At 51.6% G+C, this 17,951-nt stretch overlaps 1 protein-coding gene across 1 annotated transcript in view; it reads right to left on the bottom strand.

Annotated features, from left to right (window-relative positions):
* The window catches only part of LOC107204952 (sodium- and chloride-dependent GABA transporter 1-like), a 24,691-nt gene extending 6,889 nt beyond the window's left edge, over positions 1-17,802 (bottom strand). The window contains exons 1-11 of the mRNA XM_015628929.3: positions 17,562-17,802; positions 13,247-13,378; positions 12,480-12,580; positions 9,749-9,858; positions 9,292-9,424; positions 7,988-8,122; positions 6,466-6,569; positions 6,061-6,185; positions 5,335-5,447; positions 1,012-1,143; positions 204-306 (exon numbers count right to left, since the gene is read on the bottom strand). Of these exons, the coding sequence (XP_015484415.1) occupies positions 204-306; positions 1,012-1,143; positions 5,335-5,447; positions 6,061-6,185; positions 6,466-6,569; positions 7,988-8,122; positions 9,292-9,424; positions 9,749-9,858; positions 12,480-12,580; positions 13,247-13,378; positions 17,562-17,802 (1,429 nt within the window). The remainder of the gene's footprint in view (positions 1-203; positions 307-1,011; positions 1,144-5,334; positions 5,448-6,060; positions 6,186-6,465; positions 6,570-7,987; positions 8,123-9,291; positions 9,425-9,748; positions 9,859-12,479; positions 12,581-13,246; positions 13,379-17,561) is intronic.
* Between the last annotated feature and the right edge of the window lie 149 nt (positions 17,803-17,951).

Raw genomic sequence — 17,951 nt, 5'->3', positions numbered from 1 at the left:
GACCCTGGGCATCTGCCAGTCTGGAAGAGGTCTTTGTGATGGCCTGGAGAAGTGAGATGAAGCCTTCCACTCCTGATTTTCTGAAGTTATCAGTCTAAGCTATTTTTGGTTGCAAAACTGTCATTGCCTTCACTGGCTTTGGCTCTTTCAGTAAGTCACCATGCCCACGGAGAAAACAAAAGAACAAGGTGTTTTGTGCTTACCATAACACCAAGAAATTGAGATGGTCTCGAAGAAGACAAGGAAAAGGAGACACATGCCACTGGCTGAGTAATAATCAAACAGCTTGAAGACATAAATGCCTCCCTGAAAAGACAAAACCAGGGTCAAGAAAATCAGTTATAGATTATGATCAACAATATCAGCCAGCAGCTTGGATTGCTGCTGTCCATGTCTGTTGGTTTAATGTTAATTTCCTGGGACAGTAGAGCCACTGTTGCAATGTTTCCACTGCAGTCTGGTTCCCAGCAGCAAAGCTGATGTGCTCTTGCAGACAATTGGCCAGCCTGCTCAGGCATAGCTGAGGGTGAGGAGAAAAGAAGACATTCAGTAGGATCTCTTCTATTTCTCTGCTTTAGAAGGAGCCAATCGAGTCTGCCCCTCCCCAGAGGGTTCCTCGTGAACCCACACTGCTCCACAAATGGTCTCCAGAGCACTCAGCCCTCACCTCCCCTCACATGAACCTCAGCTTCAGCTCCAGAGGTTCAAGCCCACAACAGAGAGGTTTTATTTGTGTTATCTTAACTCTTTGCAGCAAGCATTTCCCAAATTTGGGCTCTGTTGGCCTGAGTCCTTACTGCAAATAGCAAAACAACAGGCCAGACTGACCATAGACAATGGTAACAATTATGGAGGCATCCTAAGGCACTGGAGATGCAGCAGTGATGGGCACAGCACTTTATCCAGAACAGGAGAAATGCTGCCACTTCTCCCCAGGCTTTGGTGGTGCTGTGCTGTGCCAGGTGACCAGAAAGGTGTCAGGGATGGAGGGACAAGCACAGCCATCTGTACCTGGGTGATGTTGGAGAATCCAATGAGGTAAGAGATGAAGCAGACCACTGCAATGAAGATCTTCTTCCTGGCTCTTAGGACTCGAGGGTACTCATCCATCAGGGCTGTAATGAACCCTTCCACAGTGCAGAACTATGGGGAGAGGCATACACCGAGGATAGATATAGGTGTATTTATAAGGAACTCACACACATGGAGAACCTTAGTGATTTCTGCACTCTGCAGACTCTAGAACTAAACAGAGATATCTCTGCACAAAGCTGGTCTGAACCATCTTCTGAAAATTCACCTCTCTCCCCACTGAATGTAGATGGAGCTAGGAGCACCAAAGTTAAATACTTAAAAATAGCTGAGATAAATCTCTGCCTTTTGCTTCTCATGAAAAGCCTCCTCTTTCTTCCCAAAAAATCCCTGGGGCCTCCCCATCACTGCCCTGCTCCCCACGCTGCCAGGCCCTGTGTCACAGCTGTGTCTGGCTGCAGCGCCAGCAGCTGGGACATGTGCAGGACCTCTGCCCCTGCTCCCTTCTTGCTCTCAGCCTGTGGAACTGCCCTTGTGTGGCTCGATGATCCAGAAGGTTCTGTAAGGACCTGCAGTCTCATGTGCACAGGAATAACAACATCTCTGATTGCCCAGTCCTTCATTTTGCTTTTTCAAGCACACAACAGCCTCACAGCACGTCACCTTTCCAGAGGTGGAAACCCCTGCATGGTTTGTGCAGAGTATAATAATAATATATCATAGTATAATAGTATAATAATAATAATGCTGCCTGCACCATAACACATAACGAAATCCCCGTGAGTGCTGCCTTCCAGTTCTCCTACTAGCTCTGCCTCCTGGCCCAGGGGCAGTTTGACTGTGTGTATGTGAAGTGCTTCCTTCCCTCCCATCTCTTGATAAATGCTGAGATTTACTTTTATATCTCGCTCCCAGAAACTGCAGGTAACATACCTCTCTGTGCCTGTAGCAGCAGCCCTGGGAATGTATGAGGGCAGCAAACTGGCTTCCCTGGTCAGGCTGAGCAAATGTACAAGCCAGTGCAATGAAAAACAAAGCTTTTCATCACCCTTCTATGTCAGGGACTTCCCCATCCCCAGGAAGAAAACAAAAGCTCTAGAGTGGAGGTGGAGGTGTACAGACAGACCAAAGAGAGCAGCAGAGGGCTGGGAGGATGTGAGGAAGAAGAATGCAGTGCCTGGGCCTGTGGCTGGGCAGGGATGGTGGAAGATGCCTCTGCTGCTGACTGCTGGGGCTGGCTGCCCCGTGGGCCAGAGCAAGGCCAAGGGAGATGTGCCTGCCCAGGGTTTTGTGTCTGCATGGAAAGGCAGTATTCCCAGAGCCCCAAAGCTCAACTGCTTCCACTTGAATCTTTAATGAGCTGAGCTTTTTATGTTGGACACGAGTGCCATTAAAGCATCTTGTGCTGTTCACGCTGGGTTGAGCTGCCTTTGCAGTCACTGACAGTGAGCTCCTCACCCCATCCCACCTGTCTGCAAGAGTCAGCACTGAGCTGGCACCACAGTGTGGAGAGATACCACGACTAAAAAACCACTGCCAAAAGCTATTCCTTCCACATGGCTGCAGGGGCAGGCACTGCCAGAGCCATGGCAGGGCCAGGGGAGCAGAGACCAGAAAGGGAAATGTGTTTGGAGGGGAACAGCCCTGGACAGGGCAGAAGGGGTGTCCAGCAGAGAAGGAGCAAAGAAATGGGTGCCTTAGAGAATGGGATGGAGTAAAGCTGACAGCCCTTTGGTGCAGGAAGAACGATCAAAATCAGGGAATGCACAGAGGGAAAGCCAGGGAGATGGGTGATGAGAAACAGGGCTACAAAGTGAGTTGAATTCTCTTTGTCTCCTCTCAAAATTAAGCTCCTGTGTAATGGAGAAATAAATGATCGTACACCAGTTTTTCTAGCCATGGAACAGTCAATAACCTTCACACCATTTACTGAAAATTGCCTCCTGACAGGCTCAGACTTCACAGGGGCTGCAGCCTGCAGGAGCCTTACCTTTCCAGCCCCAGGGACTGCAGCTGCTGGGCACAGGGCTCATTTTTCCCAGCTCACAGACCAAACCTTGGCTGCTTGTGCATGTAGGCACCTGAATGAAGGCATGCTGCTTTCAGAGTGCCAAGGAGCTGAGCACTGGTGCCTCCTGTTCTTGCCACTGCAGTCTGCTTTCCAAAAAAATCCTGCTTTTCCCACCAACCCTCTCCAGCCAATTTTTATCACATATTCTTCTCTTCTTCATGCCTCACCCCATGATATTATTTCTTTCCCAAGCATTTTATTTCCATTAACTTCTCTTTTTTGCTCCTTTCCCCCTTGAGGGGCCTAATCATCATCACACAAGCTGCTGGGTCCAGCATTTTGGGCTTGGGAGTCAATAGAGGGTTGGCAGCTCTGTCTGAAGGAGAGTCTCTCTCCCACCCTCTCCCAGTGTCAAGGGTTTGCTGTTCCCTGCTCACAGAGCATCCTGTGGGCATGCAGGGGCCGTGGGGAGTCTGGCCAAGGCTGCCAGATGTGCAGCAGAGGTCCACGAGAGTGTTCTCACCGCTGGCAGCTGGGAACCCTCGTGGCCAGCCGGGGGGAGGCAGCTGCACATGGGACAGACACAGGCTGGCACAAGGCTTGCCAGCTCCCCGAGCAGTAAATGCCTGACCTGGAATCCCATCGGTTAAAAGGAGGCATTGGCACCTTCTGAAAGGGGCTCTGGATGGGAGAGAGCCCGGGTGGAGGGGAGCAGAGGGGGCAGCAAGGCACACGAGTCAGGCACTGCAGGGGACACACAGTCAGACACAGGAGGGGACACACAGACACAGGAGGGGACACACAGACACAGGAGGGGACACACAGACACAGGAGGGGACACACAGTCTGTCAGTGCAGGGGACACAGTCTGTCACTGCAGGTCATCCATCCCAGCCGAGGGGCTGCAGAGGGATGAGCACCGGCAGGAAGAGGGGGATGGAGCTGCAGGAGCCTCTCTGGACCAGCATCACTCGGGCTGGAGCTCGTGGGTGCCCCCAGCCCGATGTCAGCCCAGCCTTTCCCCTGCCCTGCCTCCCCAGCCTGCCTGCTGAGCCACTCCAGAAATGCCTGCTCCCACTCGCAAATAACACCCAGGATGTGTCATCAGCCCTTCTCAATTCTCCAAAATGCAGTGGAATTGCAGCCACTGTAGCAGCCCCTTATGCTTTATGTGCATAAGCTGCCATGCTGCTGCTGTGTTTGAATAAACCAGAGCTCCACATGCAGACACAAAGCTTCTTCACACGGATTTAGCCGTGCTTTTAAAAGCTTGTTTTCCTTTTGATGCTTCACTCCCCCCCAGCCTGTTCCTCCAGGCAGTGATGCCCCCCAACAGAATGGCTGTCAGAAGGGACGTGGAGAATTTCAAGAATTTTAGAAGCAAATGCGGCAAATAAATTCCACAGGGTGCTTAGAGGGCTTATTGCCATGTCTCAAACTATTTACCAGCACTGACTGAATAATCCATGCAGATAATTTTTTTTCTGTAAATGTAGTTTCTTTCAGTACATTTAGGTATTACTTGATTTTTTTAAATTTTTTTTTTTTTTCTGAATTCTGTCTGTGGTAATGCATTCATGAGCTTTATAAAGTGTTTATGAGAGTGTGACATGATTGAAAACCAGATTGGGTTGATTAGATTTTCCTGGGAACCAGGTGTGACATTTCAGGAATGGGTTTAAGTCTGACTGTGAGGTTTATGAGCAGTAGCTGCAATCCAAGCCGGCAGCATTTTGCACTGGAGGTTTGTGCTGAGAGAGAAGAGCATGTGGGCACAAGGGCTCCTATGACACATCGAGTGCAGGTTTTTGCAGGAACCTTTGATTTTGGTGCACTCAAAAGGAAGGCGTGCTGCAATTCACTGCCTCACTGGGCAGCTGCTTTGATGCTGAATTATCAGAAAAAAGCCCTATCACCACTTGTAAAAATGCAGAGATTATGGGTTTTGTTTTGTTTTGTGAGGGCTGTGAGGGGACAGGGGAGAGACCTTTTGCTCCATAGAACCGCTTCCCCCTCAGGTACCTTGTAAAGCTGATCTGATGGCAGAGCAGCCAGGGTCCCCAGGCACCAGCCTGCTCCAAGGTGTGACTCTTCCTTCTGCCAGGATGTGTCCCTGGTCCCATGGAGCAGCCCAGGGAGCTGCAGCTCAGGCAGCAGCACCAGTGCCAAGGGGCTGGGGGAAAGCTCAGCCTCACACCGTGCTCAGCACTGTCACCCTGCAGCAGGGGACACCTGCACTGCACCTCACAACACTTCTGTGTCTTCCCCTGCTTTGTCCTGGCTTGTCTCACCTGGCTGTCCAGACCCAGCATCATCAGCATGGAGAAGAAGAGGATTGACCAGAGTGGGGACAGCGGCAGCTGTGTGACAACCTGCGGGTAGGCGAGGAAAGCCAGCCCAGGGCCTGCAGCGAGGAAAAGAGGGATGAGCACACTTCAACAAAGCATTTGATGGGAAGTCTGAGCTAAAGGCCATGGTTAAACAGAGAGACAAAAGTTACAGCCCAGAGCTCAGGGCTTTTCATGCAGGGAACACCTGATCCTTTGTGCCTGTGAAACACCAACTCGGTGGGAGGCTCGGGGGTGAGGTGGGGAGACAGAAATGATTGGAGAAACAAATCCTGCAAGCAAGAAAGTCACCAAATTATTGCAACCAAATGGAGCTGGAGCACTTTGCTAGAAAATAAACTGATATTCAGAGCTGGTTTTAACTTTCCTGGTGCCTTTTTATTTTTTTTTTTTTCCATCACAAAAAGCTGTTTCTTGAGATGAAAAAGGCACTCCAGATTTTGATCACATCTACTGAAAATACAGGCAGTATCTATTCTCCATAGGTTTCAGACAGCAAATGGCCTAAATAACTACTAATAACTAAATAACTACTACAGAAAAAATATATAACACTAAAGCTACTAAAACTTCAGCACAGCTAGTCAGGAAAGACCCATGAGCACCCCACACTCAGTTACAAATGGTTCTCCCAGGTTGCTCTTGCATTTGAACCAGGTTTCTGCTTACCTGAGGAGGCCAGCTCTGCCACCGACTTCTTTGTGATGTGTGACATGAAGCCAATGATAGAGAAAATAACAAATCCCGCAAATATGCTTGTGGTGGAGTTTATACAGCAGACAATGATGGAATCTCTGGAAGAGAGGAAGAGAAGAAACCCCACCTGCAGTCCCTGCCAAGAGCAGAGGGTGGGGTGAAGTCCAAGCCCTGCAGAGACCCAGTCCTGTGCCTTGGGCAGGTAGCACAGTGACATGCCAAGTGTCCTGCAGGCAGGGAGCCTCTGCAGAGGTCACAGAGTGTCCCCTGGGCTGCCTGCTGCCAGCAAGGGGACAGCAGAGATCAGGCAGACCCTCCACAGCCCCTGCCTCAGCCACAGCACTCCCTGCCACGGGAGGATGGACACGAAGCACTGACCTGTAGACATTGTTGTGGAAAGTGTTGTAGCTGCCCAGAGCAATGAGGGAGCCCAGCCCCAGCCCGTAGGAGAAGAAGATCTGAGTGGCTGCATCCATCCAGACCTGTGGAGAAGGAGCCAGAAGAGGAGTGCAGCAGAAGGGGGCTGTGCTGCAGGTGCATGTCCTGCAGCAGCTCAGTGCAGGGCTAGCAGAGGTGCAGCCTGTGCAGCTGTGTGCTTGGATGTACAGCCCACAGGGTGTCCAGCACCTGAGGGAACCCTGGCAGCAGGGCTGAGCCAAGACTTTCTTACTGATATCTGATCTAAAGCTATTATCTTTCAGTTTGAAGCCATTCCCCTTGTCCTGTCACTGCATGTCAAAGTCCTTCTCCAGAGCTTTAGTGTAGGGCTGCCCTTTATGTACTGGAGGGCAGGGATGTGCATCCTTCCCACGTGCCAAGTGTAGCACAGTGCAGCCTGGCCCAGCATCAGACACATCCCCATCCTCTGATGGGATGGCTGTGGGGGCACGGAGGGTCATGCATTTCTGATCAGATCAGAAGGGACTCTTGCTCTCACTCTGTGTGTGTGTGTTTGCTTTCTCACACGTGCTCCTGAGGGATGCTGCTCCACTCTGAGAGCCACATCCTGCTCTCACACCCTCCATTTCTCTTCCACTAGTGTGTCTTTGCTTTTCCAACATGGAGCTGTTTGTGCAAACAACTGCAGAGGACAGCTTGCAAAGCTGGCCCCAGTGCCTTAAGGTCTGAAAGCTTAGAAAGCTGAAGAAAAGGAGGCAGAGTGTTTCTTAATTGCATAGCATTTACACAACTCTCCTGGTCCTGAGAGTCCTGTTTCCTGCACTAGAGCCAATGCAGCTGGTGCTACAGCTAGAGAGTGTCCTGCAAGGGGGATCACTGGGACCCCCACTGGGAAATGATGGATGTCCAGTTGTCACACATGACTGGTGACTTTGGAACCATGGGAGTATCGCTGCTGAAAAACACAGAGTCTGTGTCTCCTGAAAAACTTCATTTTTGCAAATGTCCCTGCTCCTCCTGGGTCTCCTCTCTGCTTCCAGTGAGCAAGAGCACATTACTGGCCACCACTCATCACTTAAGCACTTCCAAAAACTGCTGCTGTGCTTGTGCTCCTCCTGAGGCCCCCATGCCAGCCCCACATCGTCCTTTCTCTGGGACCACCAGGACAAGACCAGACCACCAGCCCTAGGGCAGTCAGTGAAATGAGGCATTCCCAGCCCAGAGGGAAGCTCTGTCAGCATAGCTTCAGACTCCTCATGGCCTGTGGATAGCACTGCTTGAGTAGAACAGAGCTGCTGAAGCCTTCCCCCCATGAAGGACCTGTCCCTCAGTTTTGGCTCAGCCTATGGGACATGGGTCTTGACCAGGGTTATTCCAGCATTACTTTAATACACAATATTAAAGTACAATATTTTGTACTTACAGTATTCACAGGACATGCCTGGGGAAGCCTAATGCAGGGACAGCTGGGAGATAAGAGCTTTCCTCACTAGGTACAAACCTCAGAGTCAGAGAGCTTCCTGAAGTCAGGGGTGAGGTAGAAGAGGATCCCCTCCTTGGCTCCTGGCAGCGTGACTCCCCGGAACAGGAGGATGAAAAGCATGAAGTAGGGGTAGGTGGCTGAGAAATACACCACCTGAAAAAGACCCCATGGGGGAGAAGCCATCACTCATCAGTGCCCAGGAGCTTTCCTGCCCATGCTGTCACTGAGTCTGGCATGTTCTGTGAGGGGGACAGGCTCCCAAGCACAGCCACTTTCAGCAGCATTTCCTTGCATCTGCTATCCCCCATTCCCATGCTCTGGCTGTTTGCTGTTTCCCCCTGCCAATGGTACACAAGGACACATTAATCACAGAAGTAGCATGCTAAAGTCTGTATGAAATGCCCAGAGACAAGGGAATTGCACAGGGATAATTTTAGTCCACAGAAGTAATCCATTTAAGTCATCACATCCTTAATTTGCAGAGCTAAAGCTGGTGTTTCTCTAGACCAGTGCACCAAGCAAAATGAGTTGTCTTGATTGCAGTGCTTTTTCTCCAGCAGTGTTTCAGCTCTTACAGGTATGATCCATCCCCCATCCCAGGCCCCACACCAGGAGTCACCAGGGCTTTGCTGTGGCTGCTTAGCTAAAGCCTGTTTGAGAGGCACTGGGGAAGTTAACAGCTTGGGTGACCTACCCCTGAAGTGCTTCTTTCTCATCTTTCCTCTAACTATTCCAATCATAATCGTGTCCCACTGCACCATGCTGTGCTCTAAATAACACATCCCAGCATCTCAGCACCGCTGTTTCACTAAACCAAGCAATTACCTTTCTGCTGTGCCAGCCTGGAGCACTGCACAGGGAATAACAACGGGCTCCTCATCCAAAGGTCTCCACCAATAATCGAAAGGGCAGCGGGGAAATTTTCAAAGGAGATGCTGAGATTTTTTCCACCAGAGGCAATTTGAGAGACTGTGATTGTCAAAAGGGGGAGGCCACGAGAAGCTCTGCTCTCTCAAAGGGCTGTCCCAAAGTGGGAAATGTAAGTAATTTCTGAAAATGCCTCTTCTCAAAAAGAATGTGTGCTCAGACCCACAACCTTACAGGCAAGAGCTATTCTCTACACTTGGAATGAAAATTACCATAAACACAGGAGCAATTTTTACAGCCATGAAATTTAAATGTCAGGAATTTAACAGTATCGACTGTGATACTCTGAACACCACAGCCTTAGTTACAGACACTTAAATGAAATTGTGTCTGGAGGAGATTGTGACAGAGCAGCAATGAGAGGCAGCACCCCAGGCCCAGCCCTCGCACTGTACCTTGCCTGTCCACTCCACACCCTTCCAGATGGAGAAGTAGACCAGCAGCCAGGCCAGGGCCAGCGTGCCAGCCAGGGGCCAGCGCACGGTGCCGGGCTCCCCCAGGCCTCCGGACATCTGGTGCATGTTCCTCCTAGGGCAGGAGACACCGTGCTGGAGGAGGTCTGACAACCAAGGGCAGGGCATTGCACCCCGAGGTGGCTGGAGGGGGAAGGACCAGGTGCAGACGAGTGTGAGAAGCCCCAGATCCCCAGAGGGAAGGGAGGTTCGTGGTGCTGGGACAGAGGGAGGTGAAGACAAGCGGAGAGGATGTTTGGCTGCCCCATCAGAGCGCCCAGCGTGGCCCAGGGCTGGCTGGGACACCCCTGCCCAAGGGCCCAGGGACAGGGCCAGCAGGCACAGCCGGGCAGGCAGCACCAGGGGAGGGGGAAAGCTGGCCCAGGAAGGTGGGACGTACTCCCAGAACTCGGTGACGGCGCTGCTCAGGTTGGTGGTGTCGTTCAGGGAGTAGTTGGAGAAGCAGCGCTCGGTGTTCCAGGCGTTCCCACAGTTCTGCCACGGCAGGTCCTGCAAGGACAGCAGGGTTGTCATCCATGTCTCCCAGGATAAATCTGGCTTTTTTAAACTGAAACCCCTTCCTTTTTTTTTTTGCAAAGAGAAGGGGCACTGGATGGGCATGCCCTTGTGGCCAAAATAATGGAACAATTTTCCAAACTCTGATAAATTGTGACAATGACTTTCTAGGAAAAAATATCATAATGTGATTAGGGCAATGCTGTAGCTCCGATAAAATATTAGCAATTCCCCACATAGAAAGCCACTTCCAATTAACTGTTGATAATTAATACCTACAAATTAAAATACTATCAAGGGATATTGTGTTTATAACCATTACAGCTTTTTGCTAGCTTCACTCAACAAGTGGCTGGAATTTACTGCACAAAAAATAAGCAGGGATTTGTTTCTTATGTTTCATTGACACCAACTTCAATGCTTAGAGAGTAACATGGCCCTGAGAATGGAGGCCATGGGCTGCCTGCACAAACAGACTGTTGTAACACAAGCACAGCAGTGAACTGTACAGGACAGCAGCTGTGTCGTGCTGCCCACTGCCCCGCTTGTGAGCAGCACCAAGGGATCCCTGGGAGATGTTTCCACCGTGGGCAGCAGTGTGACAGCAGCACAGCAGCACAGGCTCGGTGCAGTCAGCTCTGGCACTGCAGGCAGTGAGGCAGCGCTGCCAGGGGCTGTGTGAGAGCAGAGCCAGGCTGAGCCAGCCAAGGAAAGCAGCTCCCAGCTCTTTTCCCAAGCACAGGGCGTGTAGGTAAATGCAGAGCAGCTATCCTGGGTGATTTCCCTCTGCAGATAAGACCTGAGGCTCCAGCTCAACAAAGTTTTAAGAAGATGTTTGTATCCACCCCTATTCTTCCACAAACGTAGACCTCTTCAAAAATATTGTCTGTGTTTTAAGTGTCTTGTGGCATCAGTGCTTTTAAGTGCTGCCTTGACTGCTCCACAGCGCTCACATCAGTTCACTCCAGCAGAGGACACCTTCATATCCTGGCAGAATGGTGACTATTGCAGGGGTGGGGGTGACATTCCAGTGGCCACCCAGGCCAACCCAGCTGGTGATGGCACTGAGGACTGGCTAACTGCACTGAAGAAAAGGCAATGGCTGAGCAGCACAGCAGCTCTTCAGTGTCTGCATGTTAGAGAAGCTGCACAGCTCCCACAGGGAGGGGCAGGCTGGGGGACAGATTGTTGCTGCTCCATTTCCTCTGAATTTCAGAGGACAGAAACTGCAGAAGGCAGGCTGGGCTCCTATTCTAGTTCAAAATACTCTTAGTCAAATTTAGGAGTCACAGGGGACAGACATCAGCCTAGCTTTTTCATTTGCACTTTGGGTCCTTTGGGCAATTTGGGATTATTATCTCCGGTGAAAGCAAAGGAGCCCAACAGCTGTGCCTCTGCAGGTGTGTACCTATGTCTGTATGTACACATGTACCCCTCTGCACTGGGCTATACAATATACAATTTTATAAAATATATCCCTACACAGGCACTGCCCCCAGCCAGGCCTGTAACACCTGCAGGTACAAAGCCTCATCCCCAGCTGCATCCTGTATTTTATACAAAATACATCTCTACACAGGCACTGCCCCCAGCCAGGTCTGTAACACCTGCAGGTGCCAAACCTCATCCCCAGCTGCATCCTGCCCAGGGTGGGGCTGCCATGGGTTACTTTGGGAAAGACCTCTGCTTATTTGGGAATCCCTGAGGGTGCATCTAATCGCTCACAGCCAACAGGTTTGTTCTAGATCCAGGACCCTACAGTGATAGGTGGTATTGGTGGTAGAAGCACCAATTTGGGAATGCCAAATGGAATAATTCACAAAAGTCTTGATAGATACTTGACATTTTTTCAGGAACAAAAAGTAGAACTGGATGCACAGTGGCCACAATAGCATTTCAGGGTTATATCAAAATGACATTTAAAAAGATCCCATCTGAACCATGGGGTTGATGTCTTTAAGGCTGCAGGTTGCTTGGAGAGTTACCTTAAGGAAACTCTTACTGGTTCCTGGGTTGAAATAAAGAATTCAGCTACCAAGAAGTTAATATGGGGTGTGATTCTAACCTTGTATGGTAGAAGGTCCTGCTATGGAAGAGGAACCCACACAGGCCAAAGCACAAACTAAGAGACAGTCACAGGCAGATATCCAAATACTTTCTGAATAATTTTCCCAGGAGAAAAAAAAAAAAAAAAATCCCTTGGATATCATTTATCAAGAGAGAAGTGAATAAGAACTAATTCAGATAAGGAGTTAGTCCTGAGAAATAAGACCATGATATGACAAAACCAGTTCTGGAAATGTGCAGCTCAGATTCGAGCAGCCCTAGCAGTAAGAGACAAACACAGGGGGAGTTTACAAGACTGGAGTGAGGGGGGAACAGTTCCTACAGAGGGGATGGGACCATCCCCTCCAGAGGACAAGCATCACTACTGATCAGCACTACAAAACTGCCTCCAGGGCTGAGGAAGCTCTTCAGAAGGGTCTAGCACCATGCTGACGAGGGCTCTTTGCACAAGTGGCAAGCAGCCAGCGCCTGCTGTGGGCCACAAACAGATCCCTGGCCGTGAGTGGGAGAGGGAGCAGAGCACAGGCAGGGCCCTGCTGCAGACTCACCGCAGTGAAGGAGTTGAAGAGGTAGTAGAGAGCCCAGGCAATGATGACAATGTAGTAAATGTTCAGCCAGAAGGACAGAACCAGAGCTGCCAGTCCCACACCTGCAAAGGAAGGCAGAGAGCAGCCTCAGTGCAGGTCTCCAGCGCCCAAGGGAGCTCATGGGCAGCACAGCAAGGTTTCCTTGAAAACCAGGGAAAGGGAATCAGCTCATCAACACAGAGTGTGCTGTAGCTGCACTGTGAGCAAGGGAGGCTCATTCCCACATGTCTCCCATTTCCACTGGGGAACAATGCTACCTTTCAGTGTGCTACTGGCGCTTTATGGACAGAGCTCCATGAAAACAGGATCTTGTCACTTCTCTGGCACAACTGCACTTTCCCACAGCCAACCCAAAGGCATTTCTAAATCACCATTGGCTTCTAGAAAACAGTTACCTCAAGCATGGCAACAGGGAGTTAATTGCTCCCATGCAATTAAAGCAAGCATGTGTAGGGAGGCTTGGGAAAACAAAGGATTCTGCAACCAGAGCCCCTCCATTGCAGTCCATACTGCTCATGAAGCCCCCTGTCACCACACCAAACTTGAACAGACCACAGTGATGTTAGTGACTGCAGACACTGAGGTCACAGACAGCTTGAGAAAGACAGAGAGAAAAACCCTGCCACCCCATCCCAGCCCCCAGGGATTTGCTGATTTTTCTCCAAACCATTAATGGGGTTTTGCCTGTAGTTACGTGCCACTGCTGCCACAAACACAGAGCACAGTACCTTTGAACATGGGTGCTAATCTCCAGACTCCCAGTCCACCAACAGAGGTATACTGGCCCAGAGCAGTTTCCAGCAGGAAGAGAGGAATCCCAGCAAACACCAGTGTCAGGAAATACGGGATGAGGAAGGCCCCTGCAAGAAGGAGCAGTACTATCAGGCAGTCCCCCCTTTGCCCAAGAAGGAAATGCCTCCAGCTGCAGTTTCCTGCTCTGCAGCACCCGTGTGATGAGGAGCAGGCTCTCCCAGAGGTGAGTTTGCAGCTGGAGCTGGTGTCTCCCACTGGGGTCACCGCTGCCTTCCCCTTGTCACTGTGGGTGTGTGTGTACCATGGATACACACATATACACTGGCATCACTAGCAAACAGTGCCAGCCTCACTTGCTTAGCTGGTTAGACACTGCTAAACCAAATCTGACAAACCCAAAAGCTTGCACGCTGACATTGGTAACTTGTTGATGCTTTCTATCTTACCTGCAGAGGCTTTCAATTCTTACTCTTCTTCTTGAGGGAATAGCACACAGGAATATCTGGCATTGGCCACTGCCTTTTTTCTTATAGCTGTTTCAGTCTTTTAAGAAAACTGTGACCAAGACTGTATTTTTCTTTTAATAGTGCTATATACTACCCCACCTTTTGTTTTAGGTTTTACCCTTAAAATCCCTAGTGAAAATATTATTCTTCTCCGTGGCCCTGGGGAAATCAGCTCATCACTAGAAAGGAGGTAGAATATTCATTCACTAGAGATATTACTGGCATCCAGTTTTTAGAAGAGCAATTAGAATAGGAGAGCCTTGCCATGAGATTGGAAGGCTGCACAAGGTCAGGTCATCCTGGCTTCTAGGACATGGCACAAAGCCCGTTTTTTATCTTTCTCATGTGTGTACTGGAGTGGGCCATAATTTCTGAGGACAAACTTCTGCAGAAGATGCTGGCTGGGGACAGAGAGAGGACACTCAGGGTGTCCAGAAGCAGCTGGCCACGTTCAGGACAGCACTGATTCCTGCACTAAGCTGTCAGTCGGAGTCTTCTTCTCCAGATAATCTTGGGAAAGCAAACATGGAGCAAAGCCACTCTGGAGAGCTGTGGCCCAGCTTGCACCTGCCACAGCCAGGCTGCAGCAGCTGATCTCCAAGGGCAGGAAAGCAGCCAGACACAGCCAGGGATTCTGGCTCAGGGGACATCCAGCTGGGGACATCTGCCTGCCAAGCAGGGAGCTGAACCCAGCTGGGAGAGGCAGGTGCCAGCACCCGGCACGGGAGTCCAGGGGAGGCAGCCTGCAAGAGGAGCTGGCAGTGGGTGGTGGGGAGAAAACACTCTCTGTGCCAGCAGCTCGGTGGCCATGAGCCTGACTCACAAGCTGGCATTGAAGCACAGGCTCTTGGCTTCAGCAGCAGCCTGGCACACAGGAGAGAGCGGCTTTGGGCATCCCTGTGCCTGCTCAGCCTCCCCTGCGCTGGCCGGACACCACGGCAGGCTCCGAGAGCCCTGCGGGAAGCCAGGCTCTGCTCCCAGCCTCTGCTGCTCCCCTGCTGCTGCTGTGGGGGCTGGAGGCTGAGCTTAGCAGCACGGCAAGTCTCTTCCTCACTTCTGTGCAAGCAATTCATGAAATTCAGCTGCAGCTCTGATGATCCTGCATTTCTCATCCACAGCAGGTCAGGAAGGTTTGTAGGTGAAAGACCTTATTAGGCCCTTGGGGAAAAAAAAAACAAACCAAACCCCAAATAAACTTTTGGACACAAGTCTTTTATCCTGGTTTGACAAAGATTCTCAAGAGTAGAGGAAAATCTACAAACCAGAGCAGCTCCTTGAGCTGAGGGCTGCTGGCAATGGCTCTGCCACTTTCGGGGATGCATATTCAAAGAACTGGTTTTCTCCCAAGTTACTCAAGCTTAGGACCTCGCAGGCAGTTTTTAGCAGGTCCTGAGCCGCATTCCGGGTGAATCTGTGAATCTGCAGTCCGGTACAGCCCCGGAGATGCCAGGGGCTGTGTCGGGTTAGGGATGGGTGCGGAGGCTGGAGCGGCGGGCACAGCCGGGCACATCCAGCTGCGGGCAGGGCCAGCAGGGCCAGCAGGGCCAGCAGGGCCAGCAGGGCCAGCGGGGAGCCGGGGCATCCCTGGGGGTGAATCCTGCTCGGGCCGAGCTGCCGTGCCCCGGGCTCCCTGCACAGAGCGAGCAGCGTGAGCCGATGCGGTGTGACAGCGACAAGTGACACCACATTGTCCCGTTCCCTTCACTCTGCCTGTGCCGAATGGAAACAGCGCACACGCGGGACACTGGAATTGGAGTCCCGGACACCCACGGCCCGCTGCGCTCCGGCGGGGCGGGGAACCGGTACCGGTACCGCCGCACTCAGGTACCGGTACTGCCGTGCTCCGGTACCGCTGCTCTCTGTAGGGACAGGGGAAGGGACAGGGACAGGGACAGGCACAGGGACAGACACAGGGACAGGCACAGGGACAGGGACAGGGACAGGGACTGGGACAGGAGCAGGGACAGGGACAGGACAGGGACAGGGACAGGACAGGGACAAGGACAGGGACAGGACAGGGACAGGGACAGGACAGGGACAGGGACAGGACAGGGGCCGTGCAGGCCGGCACGAAGCGGCGGGGGAGGCGGGCCGGGAGCAGCAGGCAGCAATTCCCACATTCCCTGCCCGGCGCTGTCCCTCCCTCGCTGCCGGCCCGGAGAGCTCCCGGTGCCATCGCTGAGAACAGCGCTCCGCACCTCCACAGCGGCCTCTGTCCTGTCAGCTCGGCTGACCAGGCTCGAGTTCAGCCTCACAACACCCCTCATCCCATCACTGTCACCCCAGCTTTGTGTGTGTGTGAGGCCAGGGCAGCTGTGAGACGAGACGTGATGCACAAGCGCAGGGCAGCGCTGGCTCCCAGCCACGGGGAGATGTTCTGTGGGGACACAGAGCAGGCAGAGCTGTCACACCGAGGTGACAAACCCGCACCCTGGCTCTGGCACTGCTGGCAGAGGCTCCCGGGGCAGCCCTGCGTGTTCCATAAACCTCGCTCAGCTCAGCCGTGTATTTCCACCTCTCCACAAAACCCAGAGGCTGTGGATGCTCCATCCCCAAAGGTGTTCATGGCCAGGCTGGATGTGGCTTTGAGCAACTCAGTGGAAGGTGTCCCTGCCCTTGACAGTGGGTTTGGAACTGGGTGATCTTTAAGGTCCTTTCCAACCCAGACCATCCTGTGATTCTACAATTCTATGAAGACAACATACTCAGTTAGAAATCTTCTTGTTAAAATTGCTTTTTTCCGGTCTCCTGCTGGGACTCCACATGCTTCAGGGAAAGGGCTGAGATACCCTTAAATGCCATGAAGTTAAATGGACATTGCTTCAGGGGGCAAGACCCTTCTCCTCTTTTCCAGGGTGGGAGGAAAAGAGCATCCTACACTGCCTGTGACAGCAGAAATGGGCAGGTAATGTGAGAAGCTGTGAGAGCCAAAGGTAAAAGGAAGGTAAAAGAGACATGGAGATGAAATATGAGACCCTCAGAGCAGCATGACTGAGTGTGGCACTTGGGACAGGGACTCCAGGCCAGGAAGAGCTAATGTGGGAAAACCAGCAGGCAAAACTAAAATTATATATACAGTCTTAAAGGTGAGGAGAAGGGGTTTGGACTTGTGTGGGAAGGCTGTAAAATGGTTCAGGGAAGTGAGCAGCTCTTCCAAGGGGAGAAGGAAGGCTATTTCAACAACAGGAACAAGCAATGGGAGAGCTCAGCATGGAGTGAGAAGAACCTCTGCTCTACTGACACCTGCCCATACTCCCCTCCACAAAAGCATCTCCCTGACAAGGCTGAAAAAAGAGCACCAATTTGGAGGGGAGCTGAGGCAGAGAAGTGTCTTTTCTGACTTGATCCAAGAGGTGCAGAAATTCTGTAGCTGAGCAGGGAGAATTCCCTTGAGAATAGACTTGAGGAGAACCCCACCTTTAAGAGATGCAAAGTGGTTTCTCTGGAGGTGCCTCAGAATATCCAGCTGGGTGTCTATTTGTGCTCAGCCCTCCCTGTAAGTAAATCAGGTCCCACATGCTGGTTTTTTTTTTTTTTGTAGCCCTGCAAATTTGGACTGCAGAAGCATGGCAGAACTCAAACTGCTTGTTTTATTTCTTTGGAGTGCTTCATCCCAGCCTGCACATGCTAGTGAAGCCCAGAGATCACGGAAAATTGTCTCTGGACAACTTAATAACTCCCAGCATGTGGAAGAGCTCTCAGCTGGAGGATCACCCATTTGCCAGAGCCACACCAACCCAAACCCTGCTGGGGCTCAAGGCTGCTCATTGTGTGATTCTCTCACCTCCTCCATTTTTGCCACAGAGATAAGGGAAGCGCCAGACGTTGCCCAGACCGATGGCATAGCCCACACAGGACAGCAAGAAGTCGAATTTCCCCTTCCAGGAACCTCTGTCTGGGATCTCCTTCTTCTTCTTCTTGGCGCTCACGACCTCAGGGCTGATGGGCTCCAGCTCCTCCAGGGCTGCCTGCTTCACCTCGGAGGGAGAGTTCAGCTCCACGGAGGGGTTGTCCATCTTGCCCATGGTCACTCAGATGTGTGTCCACTCTTGCTGGGGGCTGGAGGAGCAGGAGGAGCAGCTTCTGCCCTGCCCACGTGAAGACAAGATGGGAAGCACTGGGCAAAGCTCCTGGTGAGAAAGGAGAGATGGAAAGTGTCCTGTGTCAATGTAGT

This window comes from Parus major, chromosome 1A (genome assembly GCF_001522545.3).
Source record: "Parus major isolate Abel chromosome 1A, Parus_major1.1, whole genome shotgun sequence".
Lineage (NCBI taxonomy): Eukaryota > Metazoa > Chordata > Aves > Passeriformes > Paridae > Parus > Parus major.
Note: the sequence above shows the minus strand (reverse complement) of the source record. Positions and strands in the feature narration are given on the sequence as shown.